General features: G+C 41.7%; 1 protein-coding gene across 1 annotated transcript; it reads left to right on the top strand.

The window, feature by feature from the left end:
- The first annotated feature begins 1781 nt into the window (after nucleotides 1-1781).
- LOC121521645 (polymeric immunoglobulin receptor-like) lies at nucleotides 1782-17395 on the top strand. The gene is made up of 7 exons (XM_041805767.1): nucleotides 1782-1920; nucleotides 10616-10951; nucleotides 13691-14017; nucleotides 14433-14513; nucleotides 15166-15246; nucleotides 15620-15697; nucleotides 16759-17395. Exons 1-7 carry the CDS (start codon nucleotides 1881-1883, stop codon nucleotides 16872-16874), a joined length of 1059 nt encoding a protein of 352 aa, XP_041661701.1. The 5' UTR covers nucleotides 1782-1880; the 3' UTR covers nucleotides 16875-17395.
- Nucleotides 17396-17683: the final 288 nt, after the last annotated feature.

Consider the following 17683-nt stretch of genomic DNA (forward strand, 5'->3'; position numbering starts at 1 on the left):
TTTAACAAACAGAAAGACTGAGGAGAAGAACACAGGAACACAGAACAGTTTACTTTTTAACCATACTCTATAATCTATAATGACGTGTTAAAGATTCAAAACAGAGTCACTTTTCCCCCCTATGATTATTACAGACCATCATCTATATGCACAAACAAATGATGAATGAAATAGCTGGTTATTTTACCTCAAAGGTCACATAACTGTTTATCTGTTAATACTTTTTAATTTTTGTGAAAACATGTTTAGTTTAGTTTCAGTGAAATTCTACCAATATTTTCTATCCCCAGCCATTATAATAAATATCTATAAGCCATTGTTCATACACATTTTAACTATGAGTCAGAGTGGAGTCTCAAACGGTTTTTGTTCTGTCCAGTTACATATGTACGTATATGCGCTTTTAGCAGTCCATCACTGTTAAATTTTAGTCTTTACCCCATTAACCTAACCTTGCAAAGCAGATGGATACACCCATTTCCTTGTTTCTCACTGGGAAATCCATCTCGCAAAGCTCCTGTCTGAACCGTTTGGGTTAGAAAGTGACAGGACCAATCAGCGACGAGGGGCAGTACTGTCAGGCGGAATAATGACATAAGCGAGCAGCAACAAGAGACTGGTGCAATTATGCCGGAAGAGCTTAGCGTGGATGCTGCTAAAGCAGCAGTTTTATCAGAACGGGATGACATTTCTTCATTATAAGAAGAACAAAGAACAGCAGTGAGTTTTCTTTTCAAAAATGACTAAAGTCTTGTACTGACACGTCTATAGTCACCATGGTTCACATTATTCCTCGGTAGCTGCACATGCGCACTTCAGTGACGGCTACATCATGTGTTTTGTTTTATCAGGGTTAAGGAGAGGTTAAAAGGAAAGGACTTACCTGCAATTTCTACATACAACAGTTGTGTAGCGCTCCACAGTTCTGCAGGTTCGCTCTGACTGAAAGTTAGCAGCCTAGCACACTGAAAATGTGTTGAACGTTGTGCAACAAAGCACAGCCCTGATCAGAGGGCAGAGATCACGGAGGAACTGTGAGTTCACACAGGATTAATATGTCAACAGCAGATTATTTTAACTTTTCAGGGTTGATTTGTCATCCATTCCCACATAATTCCGTAATATCATTGCTTTCTCCTTTGCTGTGTTACTGCCCTGCTGGCAGTGTTAATTTTGACAGCTATTTTTAATTTTAGTCTTATTCTTTTGATCACGTCTTTTTGTTTTAGTCACACTTTAGTCATTTCCACCCTTTTTAGTTTTAGTCCAGGTTTAATTGACGACAACTCAAAAACATTTCAGTGTAGTTTTAGTCCATAAAAATTCTTTAAATTGTGGTCCGTACTTTTAATCCAAGAATTTACACTCTTGCCTAAATCTGGTAGCAAGCCATCGTAGTTTGTTCTCTACACTGAAACTGAAACGGTCAGCACTCAAAATGTTGTTTAAAGCAGATTCACTAATTATTTGATGTATATATGTACTTAATTAATTTATATTATGCATAAATAAATATTTTTGTAGAAGGTATTAATGATTTATATTTATAAAATTCTGTTTTCACTTTGTCGTTGTGGGATACTGAGTTTCTGTATGATTCTGGTAAACATGTACAATATGATGACTGAAGCAGGCAGCCACTGGGGTTGAACTTTTTTAGTTCTAACAAAATGAACCTATCATCATTTATCTTCATTTCCTTTTTTGAAACATCTCTGTTCCTTAAACTGAGACAAACCCAGGTTATTAAACTGTGATGCAGAAGTAATAGTTATGTAAGACAGTGACTTAAATTCAACCATATGTCTCCATCAGAGATACTTAAGTAGAAGGACAGAAATCTCAAGATTATTTATCGCCTCTCTCTGTATAATCTCAGGATGAAGATCCACCAGGTCGTCTTCTTGCTCTACTTATCAGGTAAGGACTCATAAATAGAATACATTGGTGATATTATTATTTATAAAAAAATATATATATATTATTTCATTATTTATTATTATAATAAAAATTATTATATAAAATAGTAATATTACATATATTATATAATGATATTATATATAATAACAGTCAGAATACAATAATAAGCATTATAATTATGATTAACACTCACTGAAAAAATATGTGTGGTATTTTCTCAGACAAACCACAGTTAGTTTTTCCATACAGAAATTCTCAGTCGATTCTATAAGGAATATTCTCAGACATAAGTTTCCTGTACTAAATAACTGGGGTAAACCTCACTTATAACTATTAATGTTTTCATTTTTGATCATTTTAATTCAACTCAGTTTGCATGTAATGGTAATTCCTACCTTAAACAGATGACTTTTCAGGGTTATTTAACATATTCTAAACGATATCTGTGATTTATTGAAGTAATATTTAGGTTGCATTTTGTTCTCTCTGCCAAATCAGTTAGTTATTTCCCTCCCCAAAGATTATATCAAATTTTTATTATAACTGGCCCACCAGTATGAGGTCTGCAGATTCCCACTAAGTAGACTAAAAGTGTAAAATTAACATTGATGATTTCAAATGTCCTTTTTCAGTCATACAAAAATAGAAAACATTAAATTAGTAGATAAAAAGTCAGGAATGTTGGAAACAGAAAAATGTGTTTTCATTTCGTATTTTCAATTTTACATTTAAAAAAACAGACGCAAACTTATGAATTTGTCTTTTTATCTTAGATTTTAACCTTTTCAACTCTTGATTTTGACTCTTTATACCATAATTTGACCTTTAGATTCACAGTTGTAAATGTTTAAGTCATATTTTGACCTTTTTAACTCATTATTCCTATTTTTTCTCAAATTTTGACCATTTCAACTCCTAATTTTGGCTTTTAAGTCTCATATTTTTACCTTTAAGATGAAAAATTAAAAATCTTTAATCATAGTCATCATGATTTATCTCATATTTGAGCTTTTAAACATATGAATTTGATATTCTCATATATTTGCCTTTTATGCAAATAATTTTCCTTTTATCATGTTTTGACCATTTTTTTTTTTTTTTTTTTTTTTTTTTTAGCTTTAACATGTTCAATTTAGTGTTCAAATTTATTTTAGCTCCAGTTGAACTTACACACAGCTCAAGGTTCATATGCCAAACACAGCAAGGTTCTCCTGTTTAGACGTAGAACAGAGCTTTAACAATTACTGAGGGCAGCCTGGTTGTTTTATTTTTTCAATGAATCTATAAAGACGCTCAATAATCAAAGAAAATAAATAATAAGGAAATCAGTTGAAATATTGCATTGTTCAACATCTTTTGAAAAGACACATTGCACAGGGATTGTAAAAGCTTTGGTTTATTTCTAAATTCGTATCTAATTTAACAGTCAGATGCACACCACACAGGGAATGAACACTGAGTAGAAAACTTGCGTACGTGATCTCAGACCTGGTGTGGGATATGATCATAACGTAAACTCTTGCCATGATAAATTCTGTGCATGGAGATGAGTGTTCAGTCAGTATTGTGTCGTATGCAGATTTAATAAATGGGGGCCAATGAGAATAGCTCCTAGACTGCTTCCTTGGGGGATACCATGATTAACCCTTGTGCCCTCCTCAAATTTACTACCCTCTGGACACCTCTAAGGCAAAAATGCACACGTAGCCTACAGAAAAACACACACACAAAAAAAAAAAAAAAACACAAAAAGTGAATTATTTCATCTTTCTACTATTTATTATATGGAAAATAATCCACTTTGTGGTTTTTTTTGCAGTAAAAAAGAAACATTTCAAATAATCAACCTGGCATTAAAAGGGTTAAATTTCTGAGAATTGTTGAATGTTTGGTAATTTTGAGCAAGTCTGAAGTAGTTGAAGAGATTTATGAAAAAAAGTAGAAAAAAAATATTGATGTATGGTGATTTAATGGCAATTTTTTTTTATGTGTACATTTTTGCCTCAAAGGTGTCCAGAAGGTGCAAAATGCATCAATAGCGTATAAATGACATGTAAGAGTAAAACATGTTGGATTTAAAAAATTTAACTAGAAAGAAAAGTTCCTGCAAAAATTCATGCCACAAGCTGTAAAACTGCCAAAATGATCACAAATTAAAAAAACAAAACAAAACCAAAAAACGTTGAGAAAAATGGACAAAAATGCCCGAGAAGGGCATAAGGGATAAAACCATGAGACAAACTGTCTGTTCGAAAGATAGGAGCTAAACCAGTGTAAAATACTGCAAGCCCATTTTTTTAGTCGACTCATTAAAATGTCATGGTCAGTTGTGTTAAATGCTGCATTTAGGTCTAAATTATTTCTTTTTTTTTTTTTTTCAATCTAAAATGATTTAAATGTTATTTCATCAGGGAGTATGAATGGTTTCTGTAATGATTGGAGTTTGTTTTTTTCTGAACCCAAGAGCAGACTGGAAGCAGGGAGCAACAGTTTAACAGATTTATTGAGCTGGAACAGATTAGAGGAAGGGGAGGGGGGAGTCCAGGTCCTGAGAGAGAGGGAGATCCGTGAGCTTGAGCAGGCTGGAGGCGGGAGGTCCAGATCTGGAGGTGAGTGAGAGAGTCCGTGACCAGGTGAGAGGCGCTGAGCGTGAGGTGAGTGAGAGAGTCTGTGACCAGGTGGGAGGCACTGAGCCTGAGGTGAGTGAGAGAGTCCGTGACCGGGTGAGAGGCACTGAGCGTGAGGTGAGTGAGAGAGTCCGTGACCAGACAGGAGGTCTAGAGTGAGAGCTTGAGCAGCAGAGCAGAGATTGGGCTTAAGGCACTGGCGGCACTGGCAGGCACTGAAAAAGACGGAGGAGAAGTAGGGTAAGTTCAGAGTCACTAGGAACACACTGGTAACTTGCGAAAAATCACTGAGTTTCACAGAGCACTTAGCGTGAGGCCAGTACCGCGAAAGGAGCGGAATAATCTGGCGCCTGCAGCTCCTCACAGCCAAGCTTAAGAGGAAGTGGTGATTGGTGTGACTGCGTGCAGGTGCGTGCGTGCCGAAAACCAGTGTGGAGGAGGGGCCCAATCTCTGTGAAGACAAACACAAAAAGCACGCAGCAGGAAACAGATCTCCGGAAGATTTCAAAATAAAATTGAAAATGTGCACAATCACCACAGTACCTCCCCGTCAACGAATGCCTCCTGGCGTTTTCCCAGGCTTGTCCGGGTGAGCCGTGTAGAGATCACGTAGGAGAGACTCATCCAATATGAGCTTGCAAGAGATGCAGGAGCGTTCCTCAAGACCATACCCCTCCCACTCCACGAGGTACTGGTAGACCCGACCCCGAGGCTTCAGGCCAGAATCTTCTCCACCGTGAAAGCAGGATGGTTGTCAATGATCTGGGGGGGGAGGAGGGGGAACAGCAGGAGGGCTGAGGTCACTAGAGGGCACAGGCTTGAGGAGAGACACGTGAAAGGTGGGATGGATCTTGAGAGAGGAGGGGAGTTTCAGGGCAACAGCAGAAGGAATAATGATCTTGATAGTAGGAAAGGGACCAATAAAACGAGGAGAGAGCTTACGAGACTCGACCTGGAGGGGAAGGTCCCGAGAGGAGAGCCACACCATCTGTCCCACCATATACTCGGCGCTGGGGATCTCTGAAGGTCCGCGAAACGCTTAGTTTTCTCCGTCGTCTGGGTGAGCCCTACCCGTGCTCTCCTCCACTCCTCCTGGACCCGCTGGAGGTGCTCCCCCACCAAAGGAACCACCACGTCATGCTCCTGACTGGGGAAGAGAGGTGGTTGATACCCATAGCAAGCCATGAAAGGTGACATACCTGTGGCAGAGCTGGTGAGGGAGTTATGAGCATATTCTAACCATGGGAGATGAGAGCTCCAGGAGGCGGGGTGATGAGCAGCAACACATCTCAGGGCAGTCTCGAGGTTCTGATTGGCCCACTCTGTCTGGCCGTTAGTCTGTGGGTGGTAACCTGAAGAGAGGCTGGCTGTCGCACCCACTGCCCTGCAGAATTCCCTCCATACCTGGGAGGCAAACTGAGGTCCACTGAGGTCTGAAACAATGTTGCTTGGAATTCCGTGCCATTTAAACATGTGGAGCACAAGAAGATTAGTAGTCTCTAGGGCAGAGGGTAACTTGGTGAGGGGTACATAGTGAACTGACTTGGAGAGTTGATCAATGATAGTCAATATGACGGTATTACCTTCTGATGGTGGTATCCAGTGACGAAGTCCACAGCAATGTGTGACCAGGGGCGGCCGGGGATGGGCAGTGGGCGCAGCAGACCAGCAGAGGGCAGGTGTGAAGCTTTCCCTCGGGCACAGACAGAGCAGGCTAGGACGAACTCCTTGATGTCCCTGGTGATGGTGGGCCACCAGAAGTGTTCCTGGAGGAACTGGAGGGTGTGGGTAATTCCGGGGTGGCATGAGAGTTTGGAGGAGTGTCCCCACTGGAGAACCTGGGAGCAAGCGGCATCTGGGACATACAGATGATTAGGGGGTCCATTACCTGATCCATTAAGCACCACCTGTTCAATCTCCTACGTAGCTGCTCCCATGAAGCAGGAGGGGGGAATAATGGGGTCGGGTTCCAGAGGATAGGAGGAGGAGGAGGAGTGCTGCCGTGATAGAGTGTCCGGTTTGAGGTTCTTAGAGCCGGGTCTATAGGAGAGAGTGTAGTGGAATCAACTGAGGAATAGGGACCACCGGGCTTGACAGGGGTTGAGACGTTTAGCTGAGCGTAAGTAGGCTAAGTTCTTGTCATCTGTCCATATGATGAAAGGAGTTTCAGTGTCTTCCAGCCAGTGCCACCATTCTTGAAGGGCCCAGATTACTGCCAGTAACTCTCTGTTGCCCACGTCATAGTTACGCTCAGCAGGAGACAGATGGCAAGAGAAGAAGGTGCAGGGATGTAATTTGTTGGACTCTGGACTCCACTGGGATAGCACAGCTCCAACCCCGGTCTCAGAAGCGTCCACTTCTACTGCAAACTGCAGTTTAGGGTCAGGGTGCTTGAGGACAGGTGCCCTAGTAAACAGTGATTTGAGGCGGGAGAAAGCTGCAGAGGCCTCTGGTGACCATTGAAAGGGGACGTTGGAGGAAGTGAGACATGTGAGGGGACTGGCATCTTTACTGTAGTCTCTGATGAAGCGGCAATAGAAATTGGCGAACCCCAGGAAGCACTGCAGCTCTTTTCTGAATGTAGGGGTGGGCCAATCCGTGACGGCCCTGATTTTGGCGGGGTCTGGTTGGAGCTATCCCTGGGCTATGACGTAGCCCAGGAAGCTAACAGAGGGGATGTGGAATTCACACTTTTCAGCTTTGACGTAAAGCTTGTTCTCTAGGAGGCGCTGTAACACAAGGCGGACATGTTGTCTGTGTTCCTGGAGGTCCTTGGAGAATATTAGGATGTCGTCCAGATAGACAAAGACGAAGCGATTAAGCATATCTCTGAGGATGTCATTCATGAGCGTCTGGAAGACTGCGGGGCGTTGGAAAGTCCAAATGGCATCACCTGGTACTCAAAGTGTCCAAGGGGGGTGTTAAAGGCAGTCTTCCATTCATCGCCTTCCCTAATCCTGATTAGGTGATAGGTGTTGCGGAGGTCCATCTTGGAGAAGACTTTGGAGTGACAGAGTGGCTCAAAGGAGGGGTCGATGAGAGGGAGGGGTGCCTTGTTTTTAACGGTTATGTCGTTGAGTCCTCAGAAGTCTATACTGGAGTGAAGGGAGGAGTCCTTCTTCTTCACAAAGAAGAAGCCTGCCCTAGAGGAGAGGAGGAGGGGCGTATGAGCCCATTGGCGAGGGATTCCTGGATGTAAGCCTCCATGGCTTCTTTCTCGGGGCATGAGAGGTTATATAGGCAGCTGGTAGGTAGTGGAGCTCCGGGGAGAAGATCAATGGCGCAGTCATAAGGGCGGTGGGGGGGTAGGGATCATGCCAGATCTTTACAGAAAACCGGAATGAGGTCATGGTACTCAGAAGGGAGACGGGGACTCCAGGGGAGTCTGGGAGTCAGGGTTAGCAGATAGGAGACAGTGGGAATGGCAGGAAAGACTCCAGCTGGAGATGGTCGAACTTCTCCAGTCAAACTGAGGATTATGCTGTAGCAGCCAGGGGTAGCCGAGGACAACAGGGGAGACAGGAGGGGGAATAATGAACAGTTGTGTGGTTTCTCTGTGATTGCCGGAGAGGAGGAGGGCGAGGGGTGAGGTCTGATGTGTGATTTGAGAGATGAGACATCCGTCCAGAGCGTTAACCTTCTTGGGGGAGAGAAAGGGTTCATAGGGTAATTGGAGTTGATGGACTAACCTTTCGTGAATGAAGTTGTCATCTGCACCTGAATCAATCAACACATGGAGGGGGGCAGTGTTCTGATCCCGGAGGAGGGTAGCAGGAATGACATGCGTGGAGGAGAGCTGGGGGAAGAGGAGGTTTGGCTCACATAGCGCCCTCTGTCAGTGATGAGCCCAGTCTTTTAATGTCGAGGGACAGGAGGCGATAAAGTGTCCAGCTAGGCCACAATAGATGCACAGTTTATTATTCAAATGCCGCTGGCGCTCGAGTGGATCTAGTCAAGCTCTGCCAAGCTGCATCAGCTCCTCCGGGGCCACTGGTGGTGCTGTGGAGTTCGAGGCTGGTGGAGAGGAAGCCAGAGAGGAACAGGGGGTTGCTCTGGGGACCCTATGTCAGAGGGGGGAGCTAAGCTACGGGGTCTAGCTGCACGCTCTCTGATTCTCTCCCTCAGCCAGTTATCAATCTTTATAGTAAGAGAAATTAGCTCCTCGAGAGAGGAGGGCTCATCCCTGAACGCTAACCTTATCTTGTAACTGCTCAGATAAACCCTTAAGGTAAATCCACATTAACACAGCCACCTCCCAACCACACTCGTTCGCCAGAATGCGAAAATCAATAGAATAAGAAGCTGCAGACTGAGACCCTTGTTTTAGCACTAATAATCTTTTGACTGCTTCATGCCCTTTAACGGGATGATCAAAACCTTGCTAAGCTCGGCCGAAAAGGTGGAAAAAGTAGACAACACAGGAGAAGAATTCTTCCACAGGGCAGCTGTCCATTTAGCCCTACCACGTAATAAATTAACAATGTAAGCAATTTTAGCCTTATCACTAGAATAACTGGAGGGGTGTAACTCAAAAACTAAAGCAAAATTTAACATAAACTGTCCACAAGAACCTAAATCACCTGCATATGGGTCGGGTAGAGGAACATGAGGCTGCCTGTGCAGGATGGAGGTAGGAGAGGGGGGGTCAGATGCAGGTGGGTTTCTCACAGGAGGGTTGTCACTGGGAAGATTGATCTGGTTGAGCTGGGAGGTAGTTTGGGAAACTTGATGGTGGAGAGAGCAAACCATTCCCATTATTTCTTGCAACATCTTGTCATGACGGCCGATGAGGGATCCCTGGGTGGAGAGGGCCTCCTTGATGGATTCCGGGTTTGCTGGGTCCATGTCTACGCCAGATTATTCTGTAATGATTGGTGTTTGTTTTTTTCTGAACCCAAGAGCATACCGGAAGCGGGAGCAACAGTTTAACAGATTTACTGAGCTTGGAACAGATTAGAGGAAGGGGAGGGGGGGGGGTCCAGGTCCTGAGAGTGAGGGAGATCCGCAAGCTTGAGCGGGCTGGAGGCGGGAGGTCCAGAGCTGGAGGTGAGTGGGAGAGTCTGTGACCAGGCAAGAGGCGCTGAGCGTGAGGTGAGTGAGAGAGTCCGTGACCAGACGGGAGGCACTGAGCGTGAGGTGAGTGAGAGAGTCCGTGACCAGACGGGAGGCACTGAGCCTGAGGTGAGTGAGAGAGTCCGTGACCAGACAGGAGGTCTAGAGTGAGAGCTTGAGCAGCAGAGCAGAGATTGGGCTTAAGGCACTGGCGGCACTGGCAGGCACTGAAAAAGACGGAGGAGAAGTAGGGTAAGTTCAGAGTCACTAGGAACACACAGGTAACTTGCGAAAAATCACTGACTTTCACAGAGCACTTAGCGTGAGGCCGGTACCGCGAAAGGAGCGGAATTATCTGGCGCATGCAGCTCCTCACAGCCAAGCTTAAGAGGAAGTGGTGATTGGTGTGATTGCGTGCAGGTGTGAGCGTGCCGAAAACCAGTGCGGAGGAGGGGCCCAATCTCTGTGAAGACAAACACAAAAAGCAAGCAGCAGGAAACAGATCTCCGGAAGATTTCAAAATAAAATCGAAAATGTGCACAATCACCACAGGTTTCATTAAAATACTTTTCTTAAAATTTCACATTTAAGAGTTGAGTATGTGTCAGTATTCATTGATTTGAGATTTGCTAGAATAATCTTAGAGAAATGGACTTGGTTTCTTGTTCCTGACTGCATCATTGAAAATACAAACTTATTAAAAAAGTTTAAAGTGAACATGAAGTTGACTTTTCCTCCATTACCTCTCAGCTTTCCGGCTTTTTCTGTTTAACTGAGGGATAGCAGCAGTTTCCCTGGTGGGTTTTGGGTAAATTTTTTCTTTTTGTTCCAACAGGAGCATCTGTGTCAACTGAGAATATGGATTAATCATTAAAATCATTCATAAGATCATTAAGGGAGCTAAATGAGTAATACTGCTGTATAACTTAACCATCAACACCTGATGAGACTTGCAGTCTACCCTACAGAAAGTTCTGGCTGTCAGTACTGATGTTGATTCTCTGATTTTCCTACAGCTCTGTGTCCTGTCACTGCTAAACTCAACATCTACACTGGAGCTACAGGAGGAAATGGGAGCATCACCTGTAGTTTCTCAAAGCAATATGACTGGAAGTTCTTCTGTAAAAACGACTGTGAAGGAGAGGATATTCTTGTTAAAACAGACGGTGCCAAAGCTGTGAATGGCAGATTCAGTGCTATTTACAAAAAGGTATCCAATTCAGGCACAAAGAGCACTTTAAGTGTGACCATCACAAACCTGAAGAAGTCAGACTCTGGACGCTACAGGTGTGGACTCGGAGGGGCCGATGCTCCACAGTCTAACGTAGATTTTGGGGTCAAAGTTGTTGATGGTGAGTTTGAACTCAATCATAAAATGTTACATTTCTTCATAATAACAGTTCTCTTTCAACACTCATTTCGGTATCTCACTATGGGACACGCTCCCCTGCTGTCCCCCAGAAGCAATGTTACTCTTGACTGGCAGGCAGGTGTGACGTCTGCTACAATAGGAGGGACTTCCTCCTACCTGACGTACTGCCTTCTCTTCAGTCTTTTACCTACGCCTGGGTTAAAAAAAAATTGATTGTCCGATTCAGATCAATTCTTTTTTTAAAAATTTGATATCGATCCATAAAATCCAAAGATCAATCTTTTAATATATGCCTTTTCCATATCCTGTTGGCTAAAGAGCATCGGTGTCTGTCTATAGTGCACACCTCACAGACAGAAAGATAAACAGAGCCCCACACTGTATGCATTACATCTGAAAATGTGACTATTACTACTACTGCCACATTATAAGACTAAAGTGTAATTATACATCATGGACTTAATCAAACTTAGTTAAAAATAATTTATCAAATTTACTTATTTTGATTTTTAGTCATTTAACAACAAGAGTTTAAACTTGGACTTTCAATAAGTGACTTATCTCTGTAAAAACAAACATGGTGGAGCCTGGCAGCTCTGCTCCACTGAAGAAACCTCCAAACCTGACTGCATTTTGGAGTTAAACACTACAAAGACAGAGACAAACTAAAAAAAGACCATATCCAGGATGTGCCACATGGAGGTTAAAAAAGTGAAGTAAATACTACTGACTTAGTTTAGGGTCAGTTTTTATTGCTAACCCTGAAATTTTGAATAATGTGCCTAGTTGGAAATTTTTTTTGAACTATTTCCAACTTAAGCTGTCTGAGAATCTCTCAAATGTAGAACCAACCATAGGATTTTTTACTAAAATATCCCTACATGAATCGATATCAAATCAAATCGGGGTCTCGAGAATCGGAATCAAATGGATTCAGGATATCAGTGGAAATACCCAGCCCTGCTTTTACCTCTTCTCGCTCCTAGAAGCAACCTCTCAGATGGCTGTGTAAGCTAACAGGCTAGCTTAACTGTTCACAGAGTGAGCTAACCCCTTGGTCGCCGAACGCTACCTTAAAGCTGCATGGCCAACTGAGTCTAATAGCTGAACTGTCACCAAACAGTAGCTACCAAAACTAGCCACCAAGCTAGCTGCTATAGTTATCCACCAAGCTAACTTTTCTCAGACAGAATTTATAGCCTACCTACGCCATGGACAGGGGCAAGCTACCAGCCAGGTAGTGTGTGTGCTGAAACGAGAACCAGAGTTAATTCCTTTAACTGAAGTTATATGTAATGGCTGAGTGTAGTTTAATAGTTATTTTAGCCTTGCAGGATTGATGATACCTGGAGCAATTTGAACCTACCAAAGTTAACGGATTGTCCAAATTTGTCATCTTGAGGATCCATCCTCCAAAGCTTCAATCTGATACTCTTGTTCCTGATCAGAGAATGACCATACCAATCAGAATCATATGAAAATCCATTATCATAAAGGATAGAAGATTATGAAGCAGTCATATTTCAGTACACACAATCACAATCATGGGGAAGACTGCTGACTTGACTTTTGTTCAGAATACAATGATTGACAATCATTGAGTGCTGCATATTTAACATTCAGCTGTGCTTTATCAAGTCAATGCTGTCAACTGTCTACCAGGAGATTTCAGAGCACTTTATGCTTCCAACTGCTAAAAAGCTTTATGGAGATACTGATTTAGGGCCCTATGATTTATGCGTTAACAGAATTGTGGACGGGATCACAGAATTGGGCCATAAAAAGAGGAATCTACTATCAAATGCAGAATATCGCAGAAATTGACATATATTGACTGAATTGTTTTTGTGAGAAAGAGGAACGTTTACTTGAGGAGAATTTTGAAGGGGGATCACTAATGCGTGGCACAAACCTTGCCTCACTTCACAAACACTCCTCCGCCACCCTCCCAAACAATACAAGCACGTCAAAGTGGTCGCACTAAACACCGGCAAACACCATGTAGCTCATTTTGAGGCTGTTCAGGTGCGAATTAAGTCGTATGTTCTACAAGAAAGCTAATCCGTCCAACAAGCTATTTTTCCTCATCACACCATAATTGTAGTGAGAGTGATTTTTTTCTTATGTGACAGATACAGAGCTGTGACTTCAGGCTTTACTTATTAAAAACTTAATATAAATATTTTACGAAGACCTGCAGGCTATACGATGTTGCAAGTATCAATTAGCTGAATAATTCCTCTCATTTATACTGTAGTTCATTTTGGTTGGTTGACGAGCCAAGGCATGTCTGCGTTTAACGTACCGGTACGATATGAGGCAGACGGACAGACAGAGAGGACAGAGAGAGAGATGAGGAGGAGACATTTACAGTTAGGAGGTGGACAATAGAAAAGTAAAGAAAAGTGTAGGTAATAGGTTTACTTTTAACCATTTAACTTAACTGGCAAAATATAAAACAGAATTTGGCAAAAATGTCCTTTTCCAGCAGCACTTGGCACCTGTATATCTGTTCTGGTCATAAATCCATGTTGGACTGATTTTCTAGGATGTGTGTGTAACATCAGTAATGAAGGGAACAATATGTAGAGAATTAGCACTAACAGCCCTGCTTGATAGAAGACTGAGTGTACTAGGATTAGCTTTAGAGGATTATTTATTATCTCTACCTGAGAGGAGCTAATCACAGCTACTGTTCATCTTGTTTTCTTCTCCTCAGATCCAATTCATGGAAACTCACGATTTGCTTCTACAAAAGTTGAAGGGGAAAGCAATACACGTGGATGCAGTGGTGATCCTGTCCCTGGAGGTTGGATGTTCCTCTGTAGGGGAGACTGTGTTAAAGAAGAAGACATTCTCATTGAAACCAATACCAGCGATGTTCAGAGTGGCAGATACCGCCTTCAGTATAATGAACACTGGCTATACAAGCTGTACATGACCATCTCGAACTTGACCATGTCTGACACTGGATGGTACAGGTGTGGTTACGGCAGAGCGCTATCTTCAGTTTCATACGAAAAGTTTCCTGTCATTGTCACTTCTGGTGAGTGTTGTTGTGTGATTGTTGGACATTTGTGAGTGATATAGGGAGGGAAAAAGCTGATTCTCAGATACGAACAAAAACTTCCCTGTTACTGATAAAATCGACATACAGTAAGTATACAGGCTAGTTTAGTGTGCTTTAACAAGAAGAGAACAACTATAAGTGTCTTCAGAGCCAGTGTAATTCACGATAAATTTACAGTAGAGCTGTCAATAAATCAATAAATGTACACCTGATCAGATGCCCCAACCACCTCACCTGGCTCCTTTCAATGTTCTACTCCTAGTTCTCTACAGATGTCTAAACTCTTCCTGTCTCTAAGTCTGAGCCCAGACACCTTCCAAAGAAATTCCATTCTGGAGCTGGGTTGATTATGATCAATAAAATGAATGATTCTTCATCAATACCGTTTCAGATCCCAGTTCCACTGAGAGTCCCAAGGTGACCACAGAGGAGGTTCCTGCTCCTGTCTCCACCAGCAGCCACATCCCAACAGGTGAAACTTTAACTAAGAGCTAGATGTTTTTATATGTTTTCAGTAAATCTGTACTTTCTGCAGGCAGGGCCAGCTCCTACAATTTTGGTGCCCTAAGTGTAATTCTGACCCCCAGTGTGTGCTCTAGGGCTGGGTGTTGCCACTGATTTCATGAATCGATTTAATTCTGATTCACAATTTCGTGAATCAGAGTCTAAACTCTTTTAGAGGCAAGGGCAGGATAAGTTTCAGGCTGCATGAGTGGGGTAAGTCCGAGACTGGTAGCAAGAAGAGCTGACAGGAGAAGGAAAAGGCACATATTAAAAGATCGATCTTTGGATTATATGACTCGATATAATTTTTGAAGAAGAAGAAGAATCTGAATTGTTGAATCATTTTTTTTTTAACCCAGTCCTTGTCTGTGCACGACTTGGATTTTGGTTGTGCTTCTAAACTTGCATTTTTTCCTTTTCTTGAAACTGTTCTCTTTGATTCAGAATGCATCTGCCTGTGCAGGGATCTGCCCTTCTGGGCCACCATAGGACAGTGACAAGGAGTCAGAAATGGAAAGAATGGGGCAGAAATGATGTAAAAATGGCCGAAACTGCAAAGGTTGGAGCCTGTGTTAATTATAATCGGTTTAATTAACAATTCTTCATCAATACTGTTTCAGATCCCAGTACCACTGAGAGTCCAAAGGTGACCACAGAGGAGCTTCCTGCTCCTGTCTCCACCCACAGCTACATCCCAACAGGTGAAACTTCAAGAGCTAGATGTTTATTATTTTTCAGTAAATCTATACTTTCCTGCAGTCAGGTCCAACCCACTATACCATTTGGTGCTCTTGGTGTTATTCTTATTTGCAGCCCACCCCCAATATGTGTGCTTCATTTGGATTTTGGTTGTGCTTCTAAACTTGCATTAGTCCTTTTCTTGAAACTGTTCTCTTTGAATTGGAATGCGTCTGCCTGTGCAGGAATCTGCCCTTATGGGCCGCCATAGGACAGTGACAAGGAGACTGAAATGGAAATAATGGGGCAGAAATGATGTAAAAATGGCTGAAACTGCAAAAGTTTGGAGCTCGGCTAATTATTATGAGTTAAATAAACGATTCTTTCTCAAAACAGTTTCAGATCCCAGTTCCACTGAGAGTTCCACGTTGGAGGGTTCTGCTGATGACGAGCAAGACAGCAACTTCTCAGCAGGTGAAACTGCAAATGAGATCTAGATATTTTTATTTCCATGTTTTAAGTAAACCTGTATGTTTATCAGCTGTCCAGAACCATCCTGGTCTCAGACTAGAAAACGAGTGAGAGGGACAATAACTATAAATTCTGAAGGGTATCCCTCACCACTTTTTCTGTCAACTTTTGCCCCTTTAACCCGACTTTGACACTATGTGAAACCCTTTCACCTCTTATCTCCCACTTATTACTATTTCAAATGCATTTATCACACTTTTAAACCATTTTTCCACTTTTTGATCGAGTTCTACACTATAAAACCTCTTTTCAACACTTTTTCTGCCTATTTTTGCCTCTTTTGACTAATTTTTGACTCTTTTTGATGCAGTTTTACCACTTTTTCTGCCTTGTCACCATATTTTCCTACCATTTGTCCTCTTCTAACCCATTACTGACACTTGTTGACACGTTTCACCACTTTTTAACCCTTTTTTGCTACTTTTTTGCCTATGTCTGCCAGTTTTGGCTCTTTTCTCCCACTTTTCACTTTTTCTTCCCATTTTTGCCCATTTAACCCATATTTACCTCTTTTTAAAATAATTTTAACATCTTCCCCTTTAAGTTTTGTCAGTTTCTTCTACTTTATCTTCTGGCATCCTGACTCCTGTGCGCAGTATGAATTAGCCATGAAGTCTGACATTATACTTTCCAAATAGGTTAGTTCAACGTTCCCATCCACATTGTTGACATTATCAAAAAAATAATTCTGTTTTAAGAAAAGAGATTTGCATTTTGAAAAAGGCTATGTTGTACCACAGCATACATTTTTAAAAAGTCACTGATTCTTACTTTGATGACGCCTATGTGAAGCCAAGCTATTGACAAGAAGCCGACATGTTGAAGAGGTTAATATTTTTCCAAGAACACACAGACTGGCCTAAAGAGAAATGGTGCAACATTTTGTGGACAGGATTGGTTTTTTTTTTGTTTGTTTTTTTTTGGGTCAAGTGGCCGCAGACAGTTTGTCATATACATACGTATATACATATCCATTTATTTATTTTCTCTCTGTCTTTCTCCAGGTGAACTCTTTCCTCTGGTTCTCTGTGTGGCGTTTGCTGGTGTGCTACAGCTGATCGTCTTCTATCTGCTCCTCTACATCTTTATGAACAGAAGGAAAAAGATTCAATTTAATTAGAAATAATCCCCTTTTAGTTTGATTTAACTGGATTTAGTTTGATTTCACTGGATCTAGTAATGATTTAATTGGATTGAGTTTGATTTTATATGATTTGGTTTAAAATAATTTGATATACATACATATATTTATATATATATATAAAATGTAAATGAAAATCATATAGCCTTTAGCTTTACAGAAACACTGTAATACCTCAGGTGCTCAGGCACCTCCCATTTCTCTGGATCTTTGTTTAGATGTTTCAACACCTTTTAGCATGAAGTCAGTGTCCAAACAGGAAGTCAGTTACCCTCAGTTAAAGACAGGAGAAAACTACAAACGGACACTAAAAGCATTTAATACATATTAGTGGAATTTTTACATGTCCTATTTAGCGAGCTTTATCACAATTCATGTTAAATCATTCTAAATACTTCATACTAACACTAATCTAATACTAATCTTACCTTGATCCAGGGCGACAATCAGCAGTTTCAATGGAAAATCCTTTGATTCAAATTCTCATGTCAAAATAGAAACAATGAATAAAGACTATAAGAAAGAGTGTTGAATCCCTGCATGGTTCTTTTTTAAGTCTCTGATGTTTAGGGCTAACCTTTAAAAAGTAGGAAAGCATCACAGTTATGTTCAGTCATTTCCATCATTATTTCCAATCGTGTTTGTTTTGTTCAATGGTAATATCACATTCTCAAAAGTGTGCTAATAAAAGAAGATCCTGGCAACTAATAGATACATAAAAACATGATTCTGTAGGGTTTGGAGCTGTCTGTAGATCATCTGAACACTATTCCTTAACAGATTTCTTA

This window comes from Cheilinus undulatus, linkage group 14 (genome assembly GCF_018320785.1).
Source record: "Cheilinus undulatus linkage group 14, ASM1832078v1, whole genome shotgun sequence".
Classification (NCBI taxonomy): domain Eukaryota; kingdom Metazoa; phylum Chordata; class Actinopteri; order Labriformes; family Labridae; genus Cheilinus; species Cheilinus undulatus.

Excerpts from the sequence above, each read along its gene's own strand:
- LOC121521645 (XM_041805767.1), top strand. The coding sequence starts at position 1,881 with ATGAAGATCCACCAGGTCGTCTTCTTGCTCTACTTATCAG. Across the intron at positions 14,514-15,165 it reads CAGCAGCCACATCCCAACAG|ATCCCAGTACCACTGAGAGT; the intron begins GTGAAACTTTAA and ends ATACTGTTTCAG. Across the intron at positions 15,247-15,619 it reads CCACAGCTACATCCCAACAG|TTTCAGATCCCAGTTCCACT; the intron begins GTGAAACTTCAA and ends TTCTCAAAACAG.